The sequence below is a fragment of the Lepisosteus platostomus genome, chromosome 6 (assembly GCF_059453375.1).
Source record: "Lepisosteus platostomus isolate fLepPlt1 chromosome 6, fLepPlt1.hap1, whole genome shotgun sequence".
Lineage (NCBI taxonomy): Eukaryota > Metazoa > Chordata > Actinopteri > Semionotiformes > Lepisosteidae > Lepisosteus > Lepisosteus platostomus.
Window position 1 is genome coordinate 18,950,544 of NC_142616.1, and position 22,179 is coordinate 18,972,722.

The following is a 22,179-nucleotide window of genomic DNA, read 5'->3' on the forward strand; positions in this document are numbered from 1 at the left end:
CCTCCTTCTTCAGCCTCACTAATCACGTCATCTGATTTCTACATCTGTTTGGCATCACATCATTAACATGCTGATGTGTGGCTGCTTCACTTTAAAACACTCTCTCTCTCTGAATGTTTCAGCACTGAAGCTTAATTCTTAGTCTCATCTATAATGCTATGACACTGACAGAAATGACAAAGTTCTTTAACTCCAGGTCCTGGCCATGGTGTGTAAGGGCTGTTTGTTTCATGTGTTTTAGAACTTTGTCGTAAAAGCAATTTCATTGTAAACATTGTGATTGTACAGTACCTAAAATTAAGCCAAAAAAACAAAATATTTCAGGCATACAAAACCATCCTGTGAAAGCATTCTTTCATAAAAGTCGTGACTTGTTAATTATATTATTAAATCTGATCATCCTCAGCTTTACAATTTGTGAGCATTGAAATTTAAAGAAATACACAATTCAACAATTCTTGTCCCATTCTGAAACAGGAAAGAGAAATTGAACTTACGCCTTTTGCAGCCACACTTTTTAATCCTTTTGGGATCTGTGATGTCATCATGACAAGCTTTGCAGTAGAAAAATGCCCTAAAGAAACACAGTGGAAACACTGACAGTTTTCTTAAAACACTCATAGCACTTGCCTGCTACAACAGAAAAAAATGACAAAGCACATCATAATTAATAAACATTAATTATTCATCGTGGTGATTAAGAATCAAAGTCTCTTATTACTTCTGATAACTGATATTTCCCATTCATATAGCATTTTCATTCCCCCCACCTGGGTGAACTGTGACCCATTATCAGCCTGCAGCCCCACTACACAGTCAGAAACTGCTTCACCAACTGAACAGATAGAAATGCATGTGAAATTTCTGAATAGACAACATGTTCTAAGATGCAAACCAGTTTCCAGCTTGACCACGCCCTATAACTATCTACTGTAGCAAATGAGAAATTATTTTTCGAATCTCTCTGGCTTGGTGTGGACAGTGCAGTCGCAAATGCTTGAGTTTACTTGGATCCTAAATCATTTCATCCCTTGTGAAGTCTCCTGCATGTGGAAGTTCTCCACACTGAGCTGCCAAATGTATCTGAATCCTGATGTTTTACCTGAATTAACCCCAAAATCGCCATCATAACTCCTTCATAAACACTACACAGCAGGTATAAAAACCATATAGCAGAACAAAAGTTACAGACACACCAGGACCACTGCTACTGAGCTTCATCTGCAAAAATTTTCACCTGACTTAGTATCTGGAGCCGTGTCCTCAGCTTTCAGCTGACACTGTGTCTTACTATGAATGGTGATAAATATTTGTGTGCCTGTAATGTCAATTGCACACCTGGTTGTGAAGGACTACAGTGTATGCACCTCCTCATTTAGTGTTGACCAATGCTTATGAAGGAGTTATGATGGTGTTTTTTATTACTTATTCGTTAACAAGATACTGTCTGAACTCCTAAATGGAGCACAAAGCAAACCAACAATCTTCCAACAGGCCAGCATCTTCACTTTAGCATGATTAACTTATTTATCCAAGTCAACTACTGTATATTTTACCCCACTGAAAAGCCAGCATTTTCCCAGAACAGGCAGACTGACGTAGTACATTAGTCAAGGGTTCAAAAGCAGCGTCTGACCTGGGATTGAAACCCCCAACTTTCCAATTCTGATTCCAGAGCCCTGACCACTAGTCCACACCTCTACGACTTTCCATTCTCCCAGTCAAGCACAAGTTTACCTTTTCACTTCTTTAGCATCACTGGCAATAAAGAATCCTAAGGTACCTTCTTGCATCTTCACATGGTTCCCAGGGTTAATAAGGATGCTGCTCGGTAGAGAGAAAATCACAGTCATTACACCTTTTGGAAATAATTAACCACCGCATGTTCTAATCAAGAGGAATGGTACACACAAATATATGAAACATTTATCTGAAGATAACAAAATACAGAAATGGCTTGATCCTTGATACTTCTGTAGTCAGACGTTTGTACCAAGATACCACTGAATGGTGGGTGTAAACGGACATGAAAGTGTTAGTAGTAGGTTTTGGCAGAGTGATGCTCCATCAGTTGGAACATTGAAAGACAGCTGTTCGTTGAAGGCATTTCAATCTTTTGAAACAAATGCAGGACTGCTGGATTGGTATTTTTAAGAATCTCACAGCAGAGTCACTAAAATTCATACTTAAAACCTTACTCTAAATTTATTTCTGAATTGAATTAATGCATGTACAGTAACACTGTATAATGATAGTATACATACAGTAGTATACTATTTAGAACTCCAAAACACTGTACATCAAATGCATTCAACAGAGTATTACAATAATGATGACTGTTAGTCAGTAAGACATTCAGCTTCCTTTGTTTTGTCCTGAACCCCTGTAAACCCATCTTCACCAAGGCAAGACTAATGGCAAGGTCTGGCTGAGCCATACCTTATATAAAGCAAAATAAAGAGCAAAATTCATTTGACACATACCAGGACCAAGAAACATGCCAAATCAAAATGTGAATGTGTATAGATATGCATATACAAAACGTTTTTTTGGCGTTTCTTAAACCTAAAATTATTTATAAGGCTGAGTGCAATGAGAAACTGCAAACAATCAGCTTTTCTACAATTGCAATGGTAGTTTCTAATAATATGTTATTTACATGCAGAGACGGTTGTCAATCTGTTTTTTATCTTATTTAGTCAATTAATTTTTTAAGTTCAGAAAAATAAAATACGTTAAATTCCACCACTGGTTTAAAAATGTCTCATAATCCCTTGTATTTTTTAAAATATTTATTAAGATTCAGAATTAAAAAAAAAGAATGTTTTGAACTTTTAAAGTGAACCCACCCAAATATGAAAATTAAACTTTAAAATTCCCTGTGAACCCAAGAGTACTGAGAGTACTGTTTAAATGGCATGTAATAATTCAAAATAACAAATTATTCTCCATACAAATCTAATTCTTTGAAGGTTTTTCATTTCATCTGCAATCATTATTTCCTAGGAATGAGATAATATGTTGCATATTGCCTGTGTTCTAAAAAGCGTTGTTTTTCCTTTTAGGTAAAAATAATTTTCTAAACATCTGCGATACAAAACCTAAAAAACCCAAAACCAGAAATCTTTACAGCAAAAGTCAATTGGCAGTATGGAGGCAGCACCTATAGAAACACTGTATCATTCCCCATTAATTAGACTGAAACGCGACTGAACAACAGTTTTCATTAATGGTTGCCTATAAAAAGGAATCATCAATGATATTAACCTACGGTAACTGTGACATTTATCAAACAGTAAAACTAACCATGTCTATGACTATGGTAAATGAGCCCAGATGAAAGTGAAAACTTATAGCTTCATGTATTGATCAATTTATGGATCATGCATATGCAGTCATCCCTTCTACTGTTAAATATTGCACAAATCAAAGATGCACATGAACTAAGGCAAATACAGAGGAGAACTAATTCATGCAGGAATGTTGTGTGATATTATTCTCACTCTTTCTTCTGGGCTCCAGAGATATTTCATTAAACAAAAAAGAGAAACCAATCACAAACCACATGCTATAAAAAAAGAAAATAAGAGAACACCAGTGCAAGATCACAAACTTTGCTCCCCAAATCTGAGATTTGTACTAAGGTACTTAAATAAATACATATTTATGTCTTTTACAAATATTCTGCATGCAGGTAAATGGAATGATGAGATATTTCAGTCAGTTTCTGAAGATAAAATTGAATTTCCAGTTTATAATTGAATAACTAATTTAGAGTAAAATAAACGGTGACAAAACCTCATATTTTGGGAAACAAGAAACACATCATGCCATTTCACACTACACTCTATTAAGCATGCTGTTACCGAGTCGAGAATTAAAAAACGGCACGTCTACAAGAAGAGATGCAAACACTGCAGACCATGTAGATGCTAACTGTTGCAGTAACTTCTCTGCAGTTGGATCATTAAACACCAAACTGACAGGAAGTCACCTCTCTTTACAAACATCTACTCAGGAGCGCACAGGCATTAGGATATAGGTTGGGAGACGAGAGCACACACATGGAATGAAGGCAGTGATGAACAGCAGGAATGAAAGTGAATTACGGCAAGTTTTGCACAAAATTGAAACTTAGTTAGCAATACAATCTGGATCAAAACAGGGGTTAGCCGAAACAAAATTGTTGCTTCCATGCCTTTATATTATCATTCAATGCAAAAAAAAATTAAAATAACATGGTGAAAGAACAACCAAAAATATCTTGATATTAAAACCGAAGAAAAAAAAAACATGCCCTCATAAGAAGTATAGTGCAGTACAATGGAAATGAACTTAAGTTCTATGTTTACAGTGGTATTCATCAAAAGAAACAACTAAGAAAACATATTATTTTTATAGTAAAAAATGAAACCTCGCTGATACACAAAAGCGACTCAGCATTTATGTAGCTTCTTGGCTGAGATATGTGAAATGAAACTATGAGAACATGAAGTACTGCTTCATAAAAAAACATTCGGAAGAAAAACACAGGGAAAAGAATCAGGCTAGACAAGAGAATGAAGACAACAACAGCCGACAAACACTCAAAAAACACCTCAGGTGACGAAATAGCGGACGAACGTGAGACAAATTCTCAAAATTAAAAAAGTAAAAAATGGAGGGGGATATTTGCCTGGATACACCAGCAGTGTCATTACAGTAAAAAACTGCCCTTTTCTCTTTCTGATTTGCCTGCAAAGAAGTTAGTGCATTAGGCACAGAAATAAAAATAAAACTACTAAAGATATTGGCCAGGTTGGGGGGAATATTATCCTTGAGATTTAATCCTGAAGTTGTCAGATCTAAAGTAGTGAAGGAAGGGCTGAGGTTTGTAGGAGAGATAACGAAGAGTGCATACCGCTTTCGGCTTCTGCAAACAACAAGAAAAAAAAATTCAAATCAAACAGTGCGATAAGGAAATTTGAACAGAAAGTAAGAGGCAACATTTCATAGGAAGTGTCACTAAATGAAGGGCAATCTCTCAGAGAGGAGCAGGTTCTTTCCCATTGAAACTGATTTTAAATCTGCATGAAGAACTTCTCTGTTTGTTCACACACTGTTTTGGGGTGACCTACAGGTTAATGTTAACTTCATATACATTTAAGATCCTTTCAACAGGAAAATAATTAGTATTACGCTTCAATTAGCGAACCTCGTTATGAAATGTTTCAACCAAAAAAGTTCAAAATTCCCCGCATTTATTTTTCTGAAGAATACAAACAACATAAAAGACAAAAAAACAACAAAGACAAAAAACAACAGAACAAATAGAAAAATTAAATGAAACCAAAACAAAGGCTTGAAATTTGCCAACACAGGAATACAACACAAAAGGTTTTTGGGATATATACTGTATTTATAGTACATATATATGTACATATATATGTATATACTGTATAAATCTTTTTTTGAAAAGAAACTTTTTTTTTTTGCTTTGCTGTTTAGCACAAAATAATTGTGTTGTGTATGATTTACAGTCTCAAGTTAATATTTAGACTATTGCCCCCAAAAAAACCCACATATTTGTGTTTAAAGAAGTACTTAAAATATTCTTAGAAAAACTTCCCCAACCCCGAAGGAGAAAAATAATGACTAAGTCATTTTCATTGATTTGTATATTGAAAAGTCTTTCAGATATCGTGTTTGGAAATTCCCTTAGGGTCCCTCTTGCGCAGGTCACAGCAGGAGAGAATTATTTTAAGGTTTCTATACACAGCAGCACTTGACAAAGGTAATGATAGTGGAAGGGTGGGATCCGGCAATTTGAGGTGACTGAAACATAGTACTTCATGTTAATAGTTATCATGGTTCAGGATTTAGTCAACAAAATGTCACAGTAACGCTATTAATGAGAGGCCAATATTGCCTCAGAGTGAAGCTCACATCAATAGGGTTACAGTGAATTTAAGTGATGTAATGACCCTTTAGTGAATTTGACAGTATTACCAGTAACAACTCTAGATAACATGCACATCTTCATTAGTAGTGGTGAGTGGGTATGTTCTGTAATAAAGTTGTGTTCTCAGCTACAGTTCTTGCTTAAAATTCCACACTACCTGTGCTCAGAAACATATAGACTTTTCACACCCTACTGTGAATATAGTTTGATATTTTAGATCAATATCACTGCATGTTATTTATATTAGGAATAATACATAGGACTACAGAGCTGGAAATTCTGGAAAATTACAAAATGTTTACAAGCAGCAGCACAAAAATAAACAATTGTACCTGAGAAAACCTGAAAAATGAATGTTACAAGATAAAAAAATGAACTGTAATATTTTAGATAATTCTACCTCTGAAGGGAAAACTGTCCATACTATTCTTGTAACATCCAATGAAGTTTAAAATGAATAAAATATCTTACCTGCTCTCCCTTTTATCAGACTTGTATTCGATGGCTATCAACAACAGCTTCAGCTTCACGTAACACAGTCTGGAAAAAGAAACTTGTAATAAGTAAATACACCCTTTTCTTCTCCTTTCTTTTACTAGGAAAATCCATTAAGAACACAATTTTAATTGACAAAGATAACCATTTATACAGTATGCTGCATGTTTTACTGGGACAGTGTACAGAGGTACAGAGCCATGATCTCAGCTCCACACTGCTGCCTAGAAAATCTGCATTAGGCCTGTTTACCTGAAGCAAAGAATTAAACTTAATCCTTCAGACATATTAAAAAAGTCTATATGTGGTTAAAATACAAATGTACAGTGTATGTTGTGTTTACAAATATCACCCAGAATTAAATCAAGGCATGTGATTTCATTCTTCCCGTAGTGGGTTTTGTAATCTATGTTAAAAAAGGTCTACATACTGTACTTACTCACAAACCGTAGGAAAGGACAAGCCCACAAAGGCACTAGACAGATACTCTGTATACATTTCATTGGCTACTCCTTCAAGGTAGTACTTCTGCCAGGTGTCCTCTTCAATCTAAAAGTGAAAAGCAGACAAAACTGTTCTGAATTCAAGGCAAAGATAAACATTTCTCACATGTATGTCAATTTAAGAATGGAGATCAGTGCACTGCATCAGTGTACAAGCTGCTAAGGGACAAATAGAGGTTAATTCCACCAGCGTTCATGTTGCAGCATTCATGTTGCATATGTGTGTATCATTTGTATCAGGCTTATGGCATCTTTTAAGAGATCTTGCCATATTACAATGCTCGGAGCTTTTGCCATTTTACAATTACAACTGTCTAAAGAGGCTTCTAATTCTGCTATTTGTACAAACAGTATAAAGTCAAGGTTAGAAGACACGCACAGCTCGCTCTTATTAGGGCTCATCAGCATGGCAAAGATTGGCCATCACTAGTCTGTGTTAGCTGTGCCCCACTAATGACAATTTTCTGTACTACTACACAAGAAGAAAAAGCCCCCACTTAAGAAGAATTACCATAACTTGTCATCTGCATGAAAACATTCTGCGTACTTTGAGGTTGTTCGGGGGTATTGCTGGCATCTGAAAGATGAAATTTCCATTTTTGTAGGCTCGAGACCTTCCGAGGTGGCGAAGAAAGGGTAGTAAATTTACATCACCAACTGGCCTCACAGGAAGAGTGATTGAGCTTGCCGTGAAAGAGATCGACCGAGTCGAGTGTCAAAAACGCCATTACCCTATTCATGTTTGGGGTGGTCATTCCCAATAACAACTTTATAAAGCTTACTGTTCTTTGACAGCATTTCTCATTTCATGAAAACCTGTCATGTTTTTTTTTTACTTGTATTTTCTACCACATTTTTGTGATGTTGTTTGATATCTATATTTATGATATTAGAATAAACCCACTACACTTGAGTTTTCTATTTCTCTTTGCTTCAGTAAATAAACGTGTGTTTACAACCTTAGATTACAGAAGGTAAAGGTCCATGCCAGAGCAACAGTGGCTCATTTAGCCAAAGCTTATCTTGGTGTCTGTAGCTTTTTGCAGACTAGAGAGCATGTGCAACACCATGCAACATACAGCACAAGACAAATAAAATAAATAGTATAATTATGACCCCCGCTTATGGCAATGCAATCCAAACTACCTGATTGTGCTTCAGAAAAACCGTATGGATTAGAAAAGTGGTAATTATGATTAACACTACTATCATGAAAAGAAAAATGCTGAGATCTTATTTATGCTTGTTTTTAACTGGTCATTTGACAACATACCATATGTTGTCAAAACCCACTGGCTATATTCTACAGTTATTCAGAACTTCTCTGTTGAGGCCATTATAGGTTTACTTTCTGTATATTGCAATATCAAAATATATTCTCCGACATATAGTATATTTGGGCATTCTAAATAATACGTGTTCTTACTTAATACAAGAATGAAGCAAGAATAACAGACGTGCCTTTCCTTCAGGTGCAGGTCATTCAGCGTTGCGATTTCAGGAGAGGAGCTCAGGAAATTGGTCAGTGATATCGGTGACATAAACACATGCTGTGCCAATAGAAATTGTGTGCTGGAGCTCTAGAGCTCTTGCCAGGACATGTGTCATCGTACATTTTTAAATTTCTGTTTCCCCTACAGCAGGAAAATAAATAGTTTGATAAGCAGAAGCCCCCCGAATCCCCATGATGCTTTTTTTTTCCATTCTGAAAACACTGCTCCTCTCCACTGTGACACCTCTGCTTTAATATAAGGCTTCAGAAGAGCCTTATTACAGGAAGACTTGAACTCCAAAAGAAGGCCGCCTCTTTCTTCTAAATAAAAGCAATTGCATACAAGCAAGCAATTTTTTCAAGCTCCCTGGGACTGCTCTAATATAAGAACCCTGTCATTTACAGCTAAGGATATGGCATTTATTAGTTTCCACTCTCTAAATTACTCCACACAAATGTGTATAGCCTGTCAGTGCAGATCTAAATTTTTCACGCAGGTCTAAATATTCTTTTCACATCATCCCTCTGAACAATTATTTTCTTTAGTTCCTCTGTAGCTATGATTTCACAACTTATCTTCTCATTTAATCTTGTTAGGCTGTGCACACTTATTTCACTTCCCTCCTTCTGAAAGGCCAAACAGTTTATTCTCTGAGCAAATATTCGTACTGTAAATGATGACTTGAATTGCTTTATTCATGTTTTTTCAGGTTTAAATTTATTCCTTACACGTTTGAAAATGATTTCCAATTCATATATTATTGCAAGGCGTTGTTAGCCTTCTGTAAGAACACTGTAACAATTTTTCATGTTAAGTCAACAAAATGCAAGATAAAAGGCTTTCAGGAGAATTTCCCCTGCTGTCCATTATAAATGTTTAAAGTTTAAAATCAAATAATGTACATGGAATACTTAATAATGGTCTGAACTGCTACTCGATCCAATGCCTTGCAATTAATTGCCCAATCTTTATCTGTTCCTGTCAATAATGCTCAAGGGCTGTTATGCAAAATATAACAGATTGGTCATTGCAGGCTTGTCATTATAACCTCCAAATTCCCTTCTGGTCCACTTCCTAATTGTCCATGATGAAGAACTGTGAGACAGGCTATCTTGCTTTTGTCTTGAACAAAAGAACAGGACATTTTTTTAAAGCTCAACTCTCCAGGTTCTCAGGTTCTCTTTCTTGTTAATAAACCATCAGTTTTTAAGTGACAGACACATTCCACACCAAAACTGCAGCATAAAACCCATGAGCCATTCATTTATTGATTAACTTTTTTTTTCTTGCTTTGGAAACACTGCATTCATATCCTGTCCCTAATGAACTATGATCATTCAGAAAATGTCCTGACTCCATCGTTCCCTTAGTGCTCTGAAGGGTCTTAATCTGGTGCCAGAAATATGAAAAGGAAGATCAAGACAATTACAGGATTTTTTCTTCTTTAAGATTTGCTCTTCAATTCAATACCATTTTTAATGGTGCCCTTTTAAATGTCTCATTACAGCATGTATTTTTATTATAGTTGAATGCTATAATACATTTTGGCTTCAGTCATCCCGTTTAATTTGTTGCCAAAAGTTAAATAAAAGATTCCATATGCTTTTATGCTATAAAACCAAAAGGAAAAAATTAGGTTCAAATATAACATTTTGGTTTTTGATGTTTGTTTTTAATTAGAGATTGGACAGACAGTCTGAATAAATCATACCGCTGTAAAGTCACTCAGTGAATTAAGTCTACAGTATGTAACTTCACCAGTGATTCTTTGCCATTGGTTTTGATTGACTTAACATGTTAGGAAAGTACAATTTGCTTGCTATTATGTTAAAAATGTTAAATACTAGTGGAAATTTGGATACAGGTTTTCTTTACATGTATTCTGACATTGTGTCACTTATTATCATGCCTGTTCAAATTAAAGATCTTTTAAAACAATGAATGTTCTAAGATTAAAGAAGTGATCCTTTTATTGACATAAAAACATCCAGTTTAACTGAACTGAAACAGCAATTCAAATAGCAAATGTAACCATTAAAGAGAAAGACACAGCATAAGCCTTTACGTGGATGAGGAAATGCTTTGAAAATCAGTGATGACTGTTACATATCCTTAAGGCAGACCCCTTATTCCAAAAACATTACTTCGAAAGACAGAAGCCTTGAGGAAGCAGCCACAACATTTGTGTGCAATTATGTTTTGTTCCCCTTCAGCAAGCCTACATAGTGGGCACACATTTAACCTTCGTGTTTAAATCTCTGCTCTATTGTCCTTCAGCCATCAAATTCTAACAAACAGGAGTTTGATCACTTCTCTTCAAAATGCTTTCCCGAAAAGCCTTAATATATTGAATCATATTTATATATAAAAGTATGTCATGTCATTGCCTAAAAAGTTCACCTCTTTATTAAGGTAAAGCAAAACCCTATTTTAGGGACAGGTTTCCATTAATTTAAATGTAGTGTATTTTTCTAAAATGTCCCATGAGAAATACACCATGAATGTGTCCAGACTCATTCTTCGTAAGGATGCAACCACGCAACACATTGTGCTAAAAATACAAATGGGTTCTGATGCTGTACAAAACATATACTTCACAAGACTGACACATGGTTTGAATTTCAAATCTATATTAGACCTCTGAAGGACAGTTAATCTTAAAAGTCAAACCACTAATTTCAAACTATGCTTATTTGGCAGTGCCGAAAAACCAAATGAACTACTTTATAATAACAAAAAAAAAATGTTGCTTCACAAATGTGCCAAAATAAGAGCACAACCTTAAATATTATTTTAAAGGTGACTTTTATCTTATACCCAAATGGCGCATTTTTACAAAGAAAAGATTAACATGCAGTATGATGACCTGCATTTGTTTTGTTAAACCAGTGGACAAATCAATACCTCATGGTATGTGGTACACAGTCTTAGAGTGCAACAGTACCTTGATGAATGACCTCATGGAGAAGAGGTTGGCTAGCATTGTTGAGAGACCTTGAGCCAGGCAGCTCTGCGCAATGAAGCCCAGCTTCAGCTCAGCAAGGCAAATTGCATCATCCCCTTCTTTCCAGTTCCAGCTCGGAATGTTTAACAGATGGGCCTGGAAAAGTACAAGGATGTTACAATTGCTTCTTTGTATAGAAACATACTAAGAAATCAAAGCACTGACAATTGAAAGAGGTCAGAAATGCTGGCTTGTTTTGAAGACATCATGTGTATAACGAAAATTCCCTTTTCCTCACCTTATTGTGGTATTGTAACATCTGCGTGATTATTCGTATCTTTGGATGATAGTTCTTGATGGAGATTACCCTACAAAACCAAAGAAAAAACAGTTAAAAGTTATATGAAAAAATGTATTGGAGCAGAAAGCTTTAGCCTAAATTAAAAAAAAATGATTTAAGGGATGGGGGTGGGGAGTTACATTTCTCCAGCTGATTTTTAGTCTAAAGTTATTGCTAATATGTGCCAGACCCACTACCTTATTCATGTGTACCTCCCCCATACTGCATTTTCAAGGCTATTGTTGACAACAGCACATAAACCTGGTAAGATGCGGCTGCTTTAAGGCATGTCATAAATAAAGAGCTCAATGAGCTTTCTGTGGATTCTGTCTTTCAAAACACTTTAATCTGTGGTTAATTCACTGAATCTTCAATGGGATCAGTGAGAAATATTTCAAATGTAGATGGAAACCTTAAACATGATATGCAAGCATTCCCTCAGGTTCTCAAAATACAGGACATTTTGCTGTGTAACTAAGGCATCCATGGTTCCAACCATGTTCATCTCAGTTTACAACTAATTTGGTTTTGTGGCATCTAAATGAATTTTTTTGGAGAAATGCTGAGTCTTGTGAAAATGCCCAGCGCTAAAGAGGCACATATAATGAAGCTATACAGTAATTCATTCATTCAAATGTTCCACTCTTTTTCTATGACAAGTGTGTCAAGCACATTCATTAAACTAGATGGACTTACTTGCAGGACATTAGAGGCTGTCTCAAGGCACGTGTGCACAATTGAAAAGAAACTTTAGGTCTCCAGGTTATACTGTTTGCTGACAGTACTTACAGTAAGTGCAACTTAACATATCGTGAAAAAATGAAGGTTTCTATGCTCCATCCTTAATGTGACAACGAGACACGTTAATAGGAAAAAAATCCAGCACATAATGAAATCATAGGAAAAGCATAAATGACAGCTGGATTTTGAATGCTGATTATGATAATAAAAATAATACAAGTGCTGAGTGCACTGGTAAAATTGAAAGCTATTTTAAAAATACTGATGGATTCACCAAACAAGAGCAGATGACAAGGAATATCTTGTGCTGCCTAAGAAATGACAACTCAGGAATTCTGAGGATACACTGGCTTGTCATTCCACAGAAGACTGTTATTCCTCTTATTATTCGTCTTCTTGGCAGATGTGTACCTGTTATAATTGGAAAAGCCGCTTTCAATTTTTTGTTTAGGAGTTTAAAGAAACATGCCATTGTTTTAAAAATGGCACTCAATGTTCTGTCATCCCCTTGAGCGCAACAGGAAAAAGCTATAAAAAATATAGTCCTATAGCTTCAGACAAAATCTCACCTCTCAGGAGGCAGATCTTAGGGGTGAACATTTTTATAGACAGATCAGTCTCGACATGATAGCAATAAACAATATGCAATATGTTTGGGTCTGTATTAGGCAGCATGGCCTTGTACATTTTCAGGGCCTCATATATATTCTCTTACAGCTGACATTTACACAATGTGCATATACTGTATACTGTAAATGTAGAAATATCAAATACTGCTAGTGTTTCTGGTGATTTTCTTTTTAATTTCACAGTAAGTAGCATTATTTTACTAAATAAAGGAAGCAGTATGAAATACTCCTCTTAAAAGTCTGAGCATCATTTATCCCCAGTACACTCATGGCCCACTGCAGTTCTGAGATCACTTTGTGCCTTGAAATGGTTGAGGGACACAAACACTACATGATTACAAAAAGCAGCAACAACAGCACTAGTCCTCTTTAGAGCACTTGTATTTATTAATTCAGTTTCATTTGTTAATTGGCACTAAGACAACTGCTGTAGACGTCCAGTGGGTCACCGAGCTACAGTAATAATGATGTCATCTTTGTCGCTCTACTTTCGCCTGACAGGAAGCAGGCGTGCCCATGTTCAGCAGTGCAGAAATGGCATCATTGCTGTGTGAAAAAGACCGTAGCTGAATGTGATGGGCTACTCACCAATCAATGGTGTTTACTTGATCAGAGACAGACTTGCTCTATCCAGGGTGTTGCAACACAAGCGTGTCATGTTGTCCCAGGTTCCCTGCTACTTTACTTTAGTGCGTGCACAACTCGAAACTGCAGGGAGTTCAATTTGCCAATATGATCGTGGTAGCAGGGGTGGGTGTACAAGATGTTAGAATAAATAAACAAAACTAAGAGACTGAAAAACTCTTATACTGTACATCTTCATCTTTTAAGATGCATGCTCTCTCTCACCCTCATTACAGTTGTAATATTTTTTATTATTTGCAACTTCCGTTTATAGATATTTGATTTCACGTACACTGTACACACTGTAGAGGTTCCCCCGTCAATTTATTGCAGTGATAAAGATGATCTATATAACCATATGACACAGCCCATTGTGATAAATGGGATCCCAAAATAGGCCTCTGCAGAACTGTTGTAATACCACAGTGTCAGGTGTCTCACCTCATGATGTTAGATGCATCTTCAGCATCGGGATCTGCACAGTATTTATTAGCCAGAATTAGGCAGGCGTCTGCTGACTCTATCTGAGCATGAAAAAAAGAAAAAGAGTGAGCTTTCAGGAAACCGCGTCTACTTTTACAGTAGAAACAATTTATCACCCTGACTGGTGCCTTTACAATCTTATCTGCTGCTTGTCACAACTTACTATAAAGTACAGTAACGGAAATCTAGGTTACTGGGTACACAGTTAAAACAATATTTACAGATGTTTTGCTAATGATGACAAAATCAAAGTATTTCCTTACATTACTCCTAGAAACCTTTGCACAACTGTCAGCTAAACAGATAATGAGGAACTTAAGATTTACAATAATTGTTCAATATAGAAAAAAAGGACTAGAAATGAAAGAATCGAGGGTTACCTTCACTCTGGCTAGGTCATGGGGGTTGAGAACAGATCCTTGATAAAATTCCACCTGAGTAAAGTGTCGTTTAAATAAGGCTTCCAGCTCAAGATTAGGGGAAATACTGTCATGGAAAGTACAGAAAGTGTCAGGGACTTTTTTGTAATCGGCACAAAGCAGCAATGGCAAACGCATGAGAAAAAATACAGTACATATAGTAACTTTAAGGAGACTTCTTCTAAATTATTTTTCATTCTGAGTCATGATACAAAAAATTTGGATTAATTTTCTACTGGTAATTTAGACTGTTCTGTAATATTCAGACTCATAATTCTTGCAACAGTGGTCTTCAAGGCTGAATGAGAGGGAAATGGGATTGGACTGGTAGGACTCCCTAATGTTTGTGCAACTGAAGTAGACTTTAGTGTTCCAAGATGAACACAGTTATCAGAATGACTCCGAAACGTACTTATGGAGAAAAACGATTTCTACATTGACATCATCCCTGTCCTTGTGCAGGAAGTCTTTCAGGAAGTTGGATACACTTTCAAGTGTAATATGACCACAGACCACAATATGCCTGTAGGGAAAAAACACAGCATTTAAGAGAAAAAATTAAAAACTGGATTAACCTAAAAGAAAAAAAAAACAATTCACAAAAATACTAAGTATTATTGTTTGAAAAACTATTCAGTAAATAGCATTTCAATACAACCATGTTATGACTTTGCAAGTTACTGAACGACTTTGAAGAAAAGAGATTTGTAATACTATCACCTGAACATGATGTAGTAAAATACTTTATAGTGGAAACATACTGAGCTCTACTCTTCAGGTAGCAGCTCCTTGACTTAATCACAATTTGAATAGTCAGTCTCAATCATTCAGTGAAACTTTTTTAATGAAAACAAGCAAACCTCCCAACAAGACTGTACAGTACATTTTGCTAAAGGTGGATGTGTGGACATTAACACTGGAACAATTTATATATACATGATCTTAAACATTTTCTTCCTAAGCAGAGAGCATTTTGTTCTTTTTTCAAAACTTAATATTTCCCTGCAGTATGTTCATGTATTCTCACAAAATGCAGTAAGTAGGAGGATAGTTTTCGAAAACAGAAATTAGCAACACAGATTTTTTTTAGTCCTAGAAATTGTGCAGATGAGCTGGCCAAAAACTATGAAATGGATCACGTTCACAATTACAGAAACATGCTGGTAGTTTTCAAGTGGTTGATTTTGCCTGCCTTTTAAAGACATCATGGATGAATAAAACTCACAAGCTCTAAAATGAGCCAAACAAAAATCAAAAAGGTGACATATGAAAACCTCCCTAAAAATGTTGTTGTTTACAGTAGGAGTAAGAAAACTCTGTCTTTCTTCATAAATGTAAACAACTTCATAAAAGAATCATCGAGTCTTCCTCTTCCGTCACTTACAACAGCATAAATGTATGATAACAGTTTTTATTCCGGTAAACATCCACATTGCTCTGGACTGTTTCTCAATTCCATACTGGCAGAAGCAATCCAGATTGTGTTTCTTGAAACTCAGTCTCTTTTAGTGACAATGAGTATGAAATGAATCCTACAAGTGAGGGTCCATTCTAGACCCAATTGGAGTTTAGCCAGGTGATTCCAGGATGACATGGGCAAGAGCTGATGTCTGCCCTCTCTGCATCCACTAAAGCCACCTGTTTCTATCATTAAGGCTTAGGAGACCTAACTGAGCACTGTGTATGTGTGATTCTACTAAGTTAGTGTAGCAGTGTAGATGTAACTCAGGATGTTCAGCTCTTGGTGACTCCATGGTGTTGCATTAAAGGTGAAATGTAAGAGCTCCCTTAGGCCTACAGAAGCTACTTTATGTAGGACGAAGAGAAAATATAGGTGCAAACTCCTATAATTACCAGGAATGAAATTCTTAAAACCTGAATTTTTACATAACCTGAATGTTTTCTGTGATCCAAAGTATGCAAATTCCTAAATGATAAATTAATAACTTTCTAGATATGTAATTCATGCACATTTTAGATGATATTTCTAAAGTTTGGAGCTATTTTAAATGCAGTTTGTATGCTGATGGCCAAAATTATGGGACACCTATAATATAAATTATAGGTAGCTTCAGAAATCCTGGAACTTTCTGTGAATGGCAAATGGAAGTATGTCATTTAAAAAGCATGAGTAACTGTGGACAAACACTTCTATATTACTTGTTGTAACAGTTGTTGCCTTCTGAGTCAGAAGTTTTTAGACAACTGTCAGACCTGAGATAACAACATAAAGGTTACAAATGAAGAAGGCATGCAGCCCTTTTAGCTCATCTGGTAGTCTGTACAAGGTAAGAAGACCATGCGAAAATCTGTGACAAGGAACACTTGATTGCCTGATTGTTTTAAATTGGTAAATTTAAAAGGTAGAACAGAAGTGCACAAGACATGGGGTATCGTGTCTCCTAAGAGAAGAGATATAATATAGCATCAGCACCAGTCACAAAGGAAGTGTATTCTTCAGCTCTGTGCTCTCACTGTCTGAGAGCCACATGTGGGAGAATCTGTAAACGGCTCAAGGGGTTTAACATCACTTCAGCAACGTGCTCAGTGCTATTGAGCCCTGTCACACAGGAAAAATCTATGTGTCTTGTGAAGCTCAGGCCACGAACTGCACAGATAAGCATTTAAATCCACTTACATGTGGAGTAAATGAGAAAATACAGCATGATTAAAGAACAGGCTAACTGGTTCCAAATCAGCCCTCAGCTGATTTCACTTCGGCATCAAGTTCGTTCATTTCATATTAGTGACTCACTGTTTCATTTGATAAAGAATACTGCAAATGAGCAAACGTTGAGGACGGTGAGAAACCCTACCTACAAAAAATACAATGGCTGAAAAGTCAATGCAGGAGGCCTTATTCGGGCAATGCAGGCCTTTCTAATTTCTCACAATATAGAAAAAAACGCAAACAAAACTTTCTTTGGCACACTCTTTATAGATGAAACAAAGCCTAATTACATCCCTGTGAGAATACCAATAATGATGGTGTGGCTATTTACACCAGTTAGAGGCGCTATGGTGGCTCCACGTAGCAGGACTGCTGTGACTGCGGCCCTTTCTTCAGCTGGCTTGCCACAAAGAGCTAAACAATAAAGATTTAGACCAAAGGAAAGTGAACATAAAAGTGTCGGCAGCAGAGGAAAGAGCTTCATCCCAGTGTTTCAGCTCAAAGAGCAAGACTGTCAGAATGTTGTGTAGTGCTGATGATACCACAGGAAGACAAGCCATATCACCCTGCAACTCACAACTGGCAACCCACTGAAGCTAAGCAGGTGTGAGCCTGGTCAGTACCTGGATGGGAGACCTCCTGGGAAAAACTAAGGTTGCTGCTGGAAGAGGTGTTAGTGGGGCCAGCAGGGGGCGCTCACCCCGTGGTCCATGTGGGTCCTAATGCCCCAGTATAGTGATGGGGACACTATACTATAAATAAGCGCCGTCCTTCGGATGAGATGTAAAACCGAGGTCCTGACTCTCTGTGGTCATTAAAAATCCCAGGGTGTTTCTCGAAAAGAATAGGGGTGTAACCCCGGTGTCCTGGCCAAATTTCCCATTGGCCCTTAACAATCACGGCCTCCTAATAATCCCCATCTATGAATTGGCTTCATTACTCTGCTCTCCTCCCCACTGATAGCTGATGTGTGGTGAGCGTACTGGTGCACTATGGCTGCCGTCGCATCATCCAGGTGGGGCTGCACATTGGTTGTGGTGGAGGGGAGTCCCCATTACCTGTAAAGCGCTTTGAGTGGAGTGTCCAGAAAAGCACTATATAAGTGTAAGCAATTATTATTATTATAAGTCATTCTGTGGGTGACATGTTTGATTTTCAGCATGATTGGGTCACAAACCCTAAAAAGACAGCCAATCAGGCAAAGGAATTGGAAGTATACATTGTATATAAGTATATATTGGAAGTATATATTGGAAGTAATTGAAAGGGAGAAATGGAAGTATACAATGAAAAAGATCAAGGAGATGATTAGGACTGACTAATAAATGGCCAAATAGATTAGTTGTTGAATTTGTATGACAAAATGCCTTGAGCACGGGCCACCATGAAAGCTACCATGGGGGCTCAATTCAAATAAACATTTGCAATAAAAGGGCTATAAAACTTTGTCTCTTGGATATCATTAAATTTCCATAATAATAAATTGTTTATGCTGATTCTTCCCTTCTCAGTTGTATTTCAGTTAGATAAGCCCATAATTGTGACCATCGCTATATTTACATTCAGCCTCTGACAACACTAATGAGCTGTTAGCATAATTATAAAGTATGAATAACTTGAATAGATCCATTATGAAAACTGCCAATTTAATGTCACTTGAGAAGTTTCAAGTAATTTCTAAAACTCCGATAGACAAACCTTGTAAAAATTAGTCTCAATGAACTTTTATGACTTGTAAGTTAGCATTTTAACTTCAGAAATCAAAGAATGGAATTCCAAACGCATGAATGTCGAACCACGACTTAGGAAAGCAGCCACACATGAAGGAATGATTCCTAATGGATCCGCAAACCCTGTAAGACAATCTTCATAATAACAATGCTCAACTCTGCTTTCTAGCCAAAGCAGAGAGCCAAAAGACAATTAGTGACTACAGGAACAAACAGCCTTCTGGTTCTATGGATATTTAACGTCTACGTATTGGATTACTGTAGACTGCTGTGGTTGAAAATTGATTAGCTCATTTTGTAGCGGTCATTGATCACACTGCTGTCCAAAGAAAAATTGAATTGGCTTCATATTCTCACACAAGGAAAAAGCACCTAAAGCATTTATTGCATGGTACCCTGTACAATACTTCACCCCCATTTCTTGCAAAATGATATTATTAGTAGTATTTTTATTTTCTTCTCCCAAATGGCTTTCTGTTAATGTGAGGTCATTTGTTTATTTTTATCTTTGTTTCTCTTTGTTTCTGTTTTTCTTTGTTAAAAAACAAATAATTCGAAAGCAGGACAAATAACGAAAGTGGCTTGCAGCAAGACAAGTTAAGTCCAAATGTAAACATTTCCATAGTTTTGTATGAAATGGTATTCTGAAGTGACTTAAAAACTTAATGAACACGGTCAATAATCAACACTTTAAGTTTTTATTAAGATTCTTGTTTCCAAACTTCTTCTATTATCTCCTGGTGAACCTGTGATGTTTTCTAGGTTTGCTTGTCTAAGAGCACTTACCCTTTCATATTGAGAAGGAAATGACTTCTAGGCCTGTTTGCATGATACTATGATTAGTCCTGCTTGGTTAACACACATGTGCACATGCCTATGGTGGCTGTGTATGTTTAACTGTTTTACTGTGCCCAAAACATGTTTATTGTGAATTGACTTATTTAAAGTAAACAATAGACATGTGGCGTATGACATGTAAGAATGTTAAACTTAACATACATACTGTACAACAACACAAAGGACCACAACAAGTAACAAGCAAGTACACAGGAAAGCTGAGGGGTGGCATGCAAGACTGGGACATGCAGGCATAACAGTGTAACAAGTGATCCTTAGAACACAGTGGAAAACCAGCTCCAACATCAGCACCACAGATCCAGCCACAACACTCTGCTACTGCTCTAATCCTTACAGGGATCTTCACAAAGATCTCACATCAGGTCTACATCTTCCATAAAACAGACCTGTGTATTACAATACGACACACAGGATTTACAATTTGGAATTTGGTGAAATATTTATCTCTTAGACAGATTACACAGCATTTATTTATGCTTTACTGTACATACAGTAAGGTTCACTTATGAGAGATACTGTATATGAAAGTTACTGGATTCCGGTATTCTTCATCAGCTTCTTATGATGAAGAGTCTTTGCTTAAGAGTTCAACCGAGCAGAACATGAGGCTACAAATTCCAATATGGGATACAACATAAAAAGGAATGTGCATTAATATCATTGGGCCAGTCCTACCTTGCTGTACTGTACCCATCATCACATTTTCTGTTCTCATATCAAACTAAGATCTCTCTTCAGCATTAACCTTTACTTGAAGATTGCACATTTCTGTTGTCATTTTAGCCCCCAAATCCTAATTTAACCCTCAATAACAGTGCATGATGTTTTAAATTCCAAAAATTCCATATTCCAAAAAACAATATACCAGAAGACTCTGAGCCTTACTTACTAAGGAATTTTATCTGAGAACGTTTTTTGTCGATTCTCTAGGCCTTGTTCTAGAGAACATATTCATTTTTGGTCATATTGACACATCTAATCAGAGCACTTTCCTAATAAAGTACTGTATGTCAGACTGTGGAGACTGAGAATCCATCCCCTGTGCTGCCATCCTAATACATCCATAGTTGGGAAGCTCAGAAAAACAGAAATCCCAGACTGTCAAACTCTAACCTTTCGATTGCAAGTGACTGGTGATTCCGGTTCAAGATTGGAGAAATTAAGCTTATGCCAGTGTTGAGGGCTCGGGACTTACAGTACGTTGCCTGTAACCTGGAAAACCTTTATCTGCTCCAGCACATCTATAACGTAGGCCTAACCATGGCCTTTTCAAAAGCAGAAAAAAATCAGGAATAAACATCCATAAAGACATTTACTTTGATACTGGAAGGGTTTAGCCTTAAGCTTCCAAACGAGGCAGATAACACGTTACATAAGAAATGCATTAGGACTGGGGTGTGATGTATCTTGAGGTGTGTGTCCACCATTTGTAAAGTGAAAAAGATTCAGTGTATTGACATATTCTGGACTGTATTACATCTGGAATGTCTTAGGGTATGAGAAGTCTTTTGTTCTTAGAAAGGCTGATGTAAAATACAGGATAGGCATCATGTGCCTGGGGCATTCTTTTCCTTGTTGCATCAATGCAGCAGGTGTTATCTCTGTTACTACACTGTTTCAAGTTTACAGGCATATCTGTGTAATGATCTACCTCCAGGTGAAGTCAAACATCAGCATGGGTTAACAGTTTATTTGAATACTACTGTACCATTAACAGCGCTGTATTTGGTCTTAGCAATAGTGCATGAGATTTTGTTGACTTTCACATTTAAAGTATAAAATGGTACAGCGGTATATATAAATCAAAAATATTATTATAAAGTCTGCTGCCAGACTCTGTGCATAGTTGAACTACAGGCTGTAAAATTCTAATTACTTCCACATGCCTGTAACACCAGGGAGAAAGAAAAAAAAAACTCAGTCGTTTTGACAACCCATTCTCTCAACACCAAACTGCAAATCCAAATGTGAAATTCTGGCCAAACACAACATTTCATCAATCTTGTATTAGTGACAGGAAAATAGCATCAAACAAAAAAGTGCTAATGGCTTTTCTGCTCTGCTCTTGCCCTTACATGTGCACAATGAAAGCTGTGCGTGACCAAATGCCTGTTTAAAAATATTTAGCAGCAGACTTTACCACCAACTGCTTGAGTTCAATGCAGATAGGGCAGTCCATGTGCTGATGACAGAGCCGAGTTTGAGTCAGGAAGTGGGTGGGATTTCAGATTCGCCACATAGACGTTCAGAAAAAAAAAACCTACAAAACACACTGTGACTACAAAAATGAGACACAGAGAACAAAGAC

General features: G+C 36.7%; 1 protein-coding gene across 28 annotated transcripts in view; it reads right to left on the minus strand.

The window, feature by feature from the left end:
* kcnma1a (potassium large conductance calcium-activated channel, subfamily M, alpha member 1a) overlaps positions 1-22,179 on the minus strand; it is a 222,943-nt gene that overhangs the window by 71,433 nt on the left and 129,331 nt on the right. For 17 of the 28 annotated variants that reach the window (XM_088634586.1, XM_088634581.1, XM_088634579.1 and 14 more), the window contains 10 exons: positions 15,025-15,135; positions 14,574-14,679; positions 14,152-14,234; positions 11,675-11,744; positions 11,377-11,532; positions 6,876-6,985; positions 6,413-6,481; positions 4,901-4,912; positions 1,738-1,824; positions 498-574 (listed from right to left, as the gene is read on the minus strand). In XM_088634586.1, coding sequence (XP_088490712.1) covers positions 498-574; positions 1,738-1,824; positions 4,901-4,912; positions 6,413-6,481; positions 6,876-6,985; positions 11,377-11,532; positions 11,675-11,744; positions 14,152-14,234; positions 14,574-14,679; positions 15,025-15,135 — 881 coding nt within the window. The remainder of the gene's footprint in view (positions 1-497; positions 575-1,737; positions 1,825-4,900; positions 4,913-6,412; positions 6,482-6,875; positions 6,986-11,376; positions 11,533-11,674; positions 11,745-14,151; positions 14,235-14,573; positions 14,680-15,024; positions 15,136-22,179) is intronic. The other 11 variants (XM_088634585.1, XM_088634589.1, XM_088634583.1 and 8 more) reach the window with 1 other exon arrangement.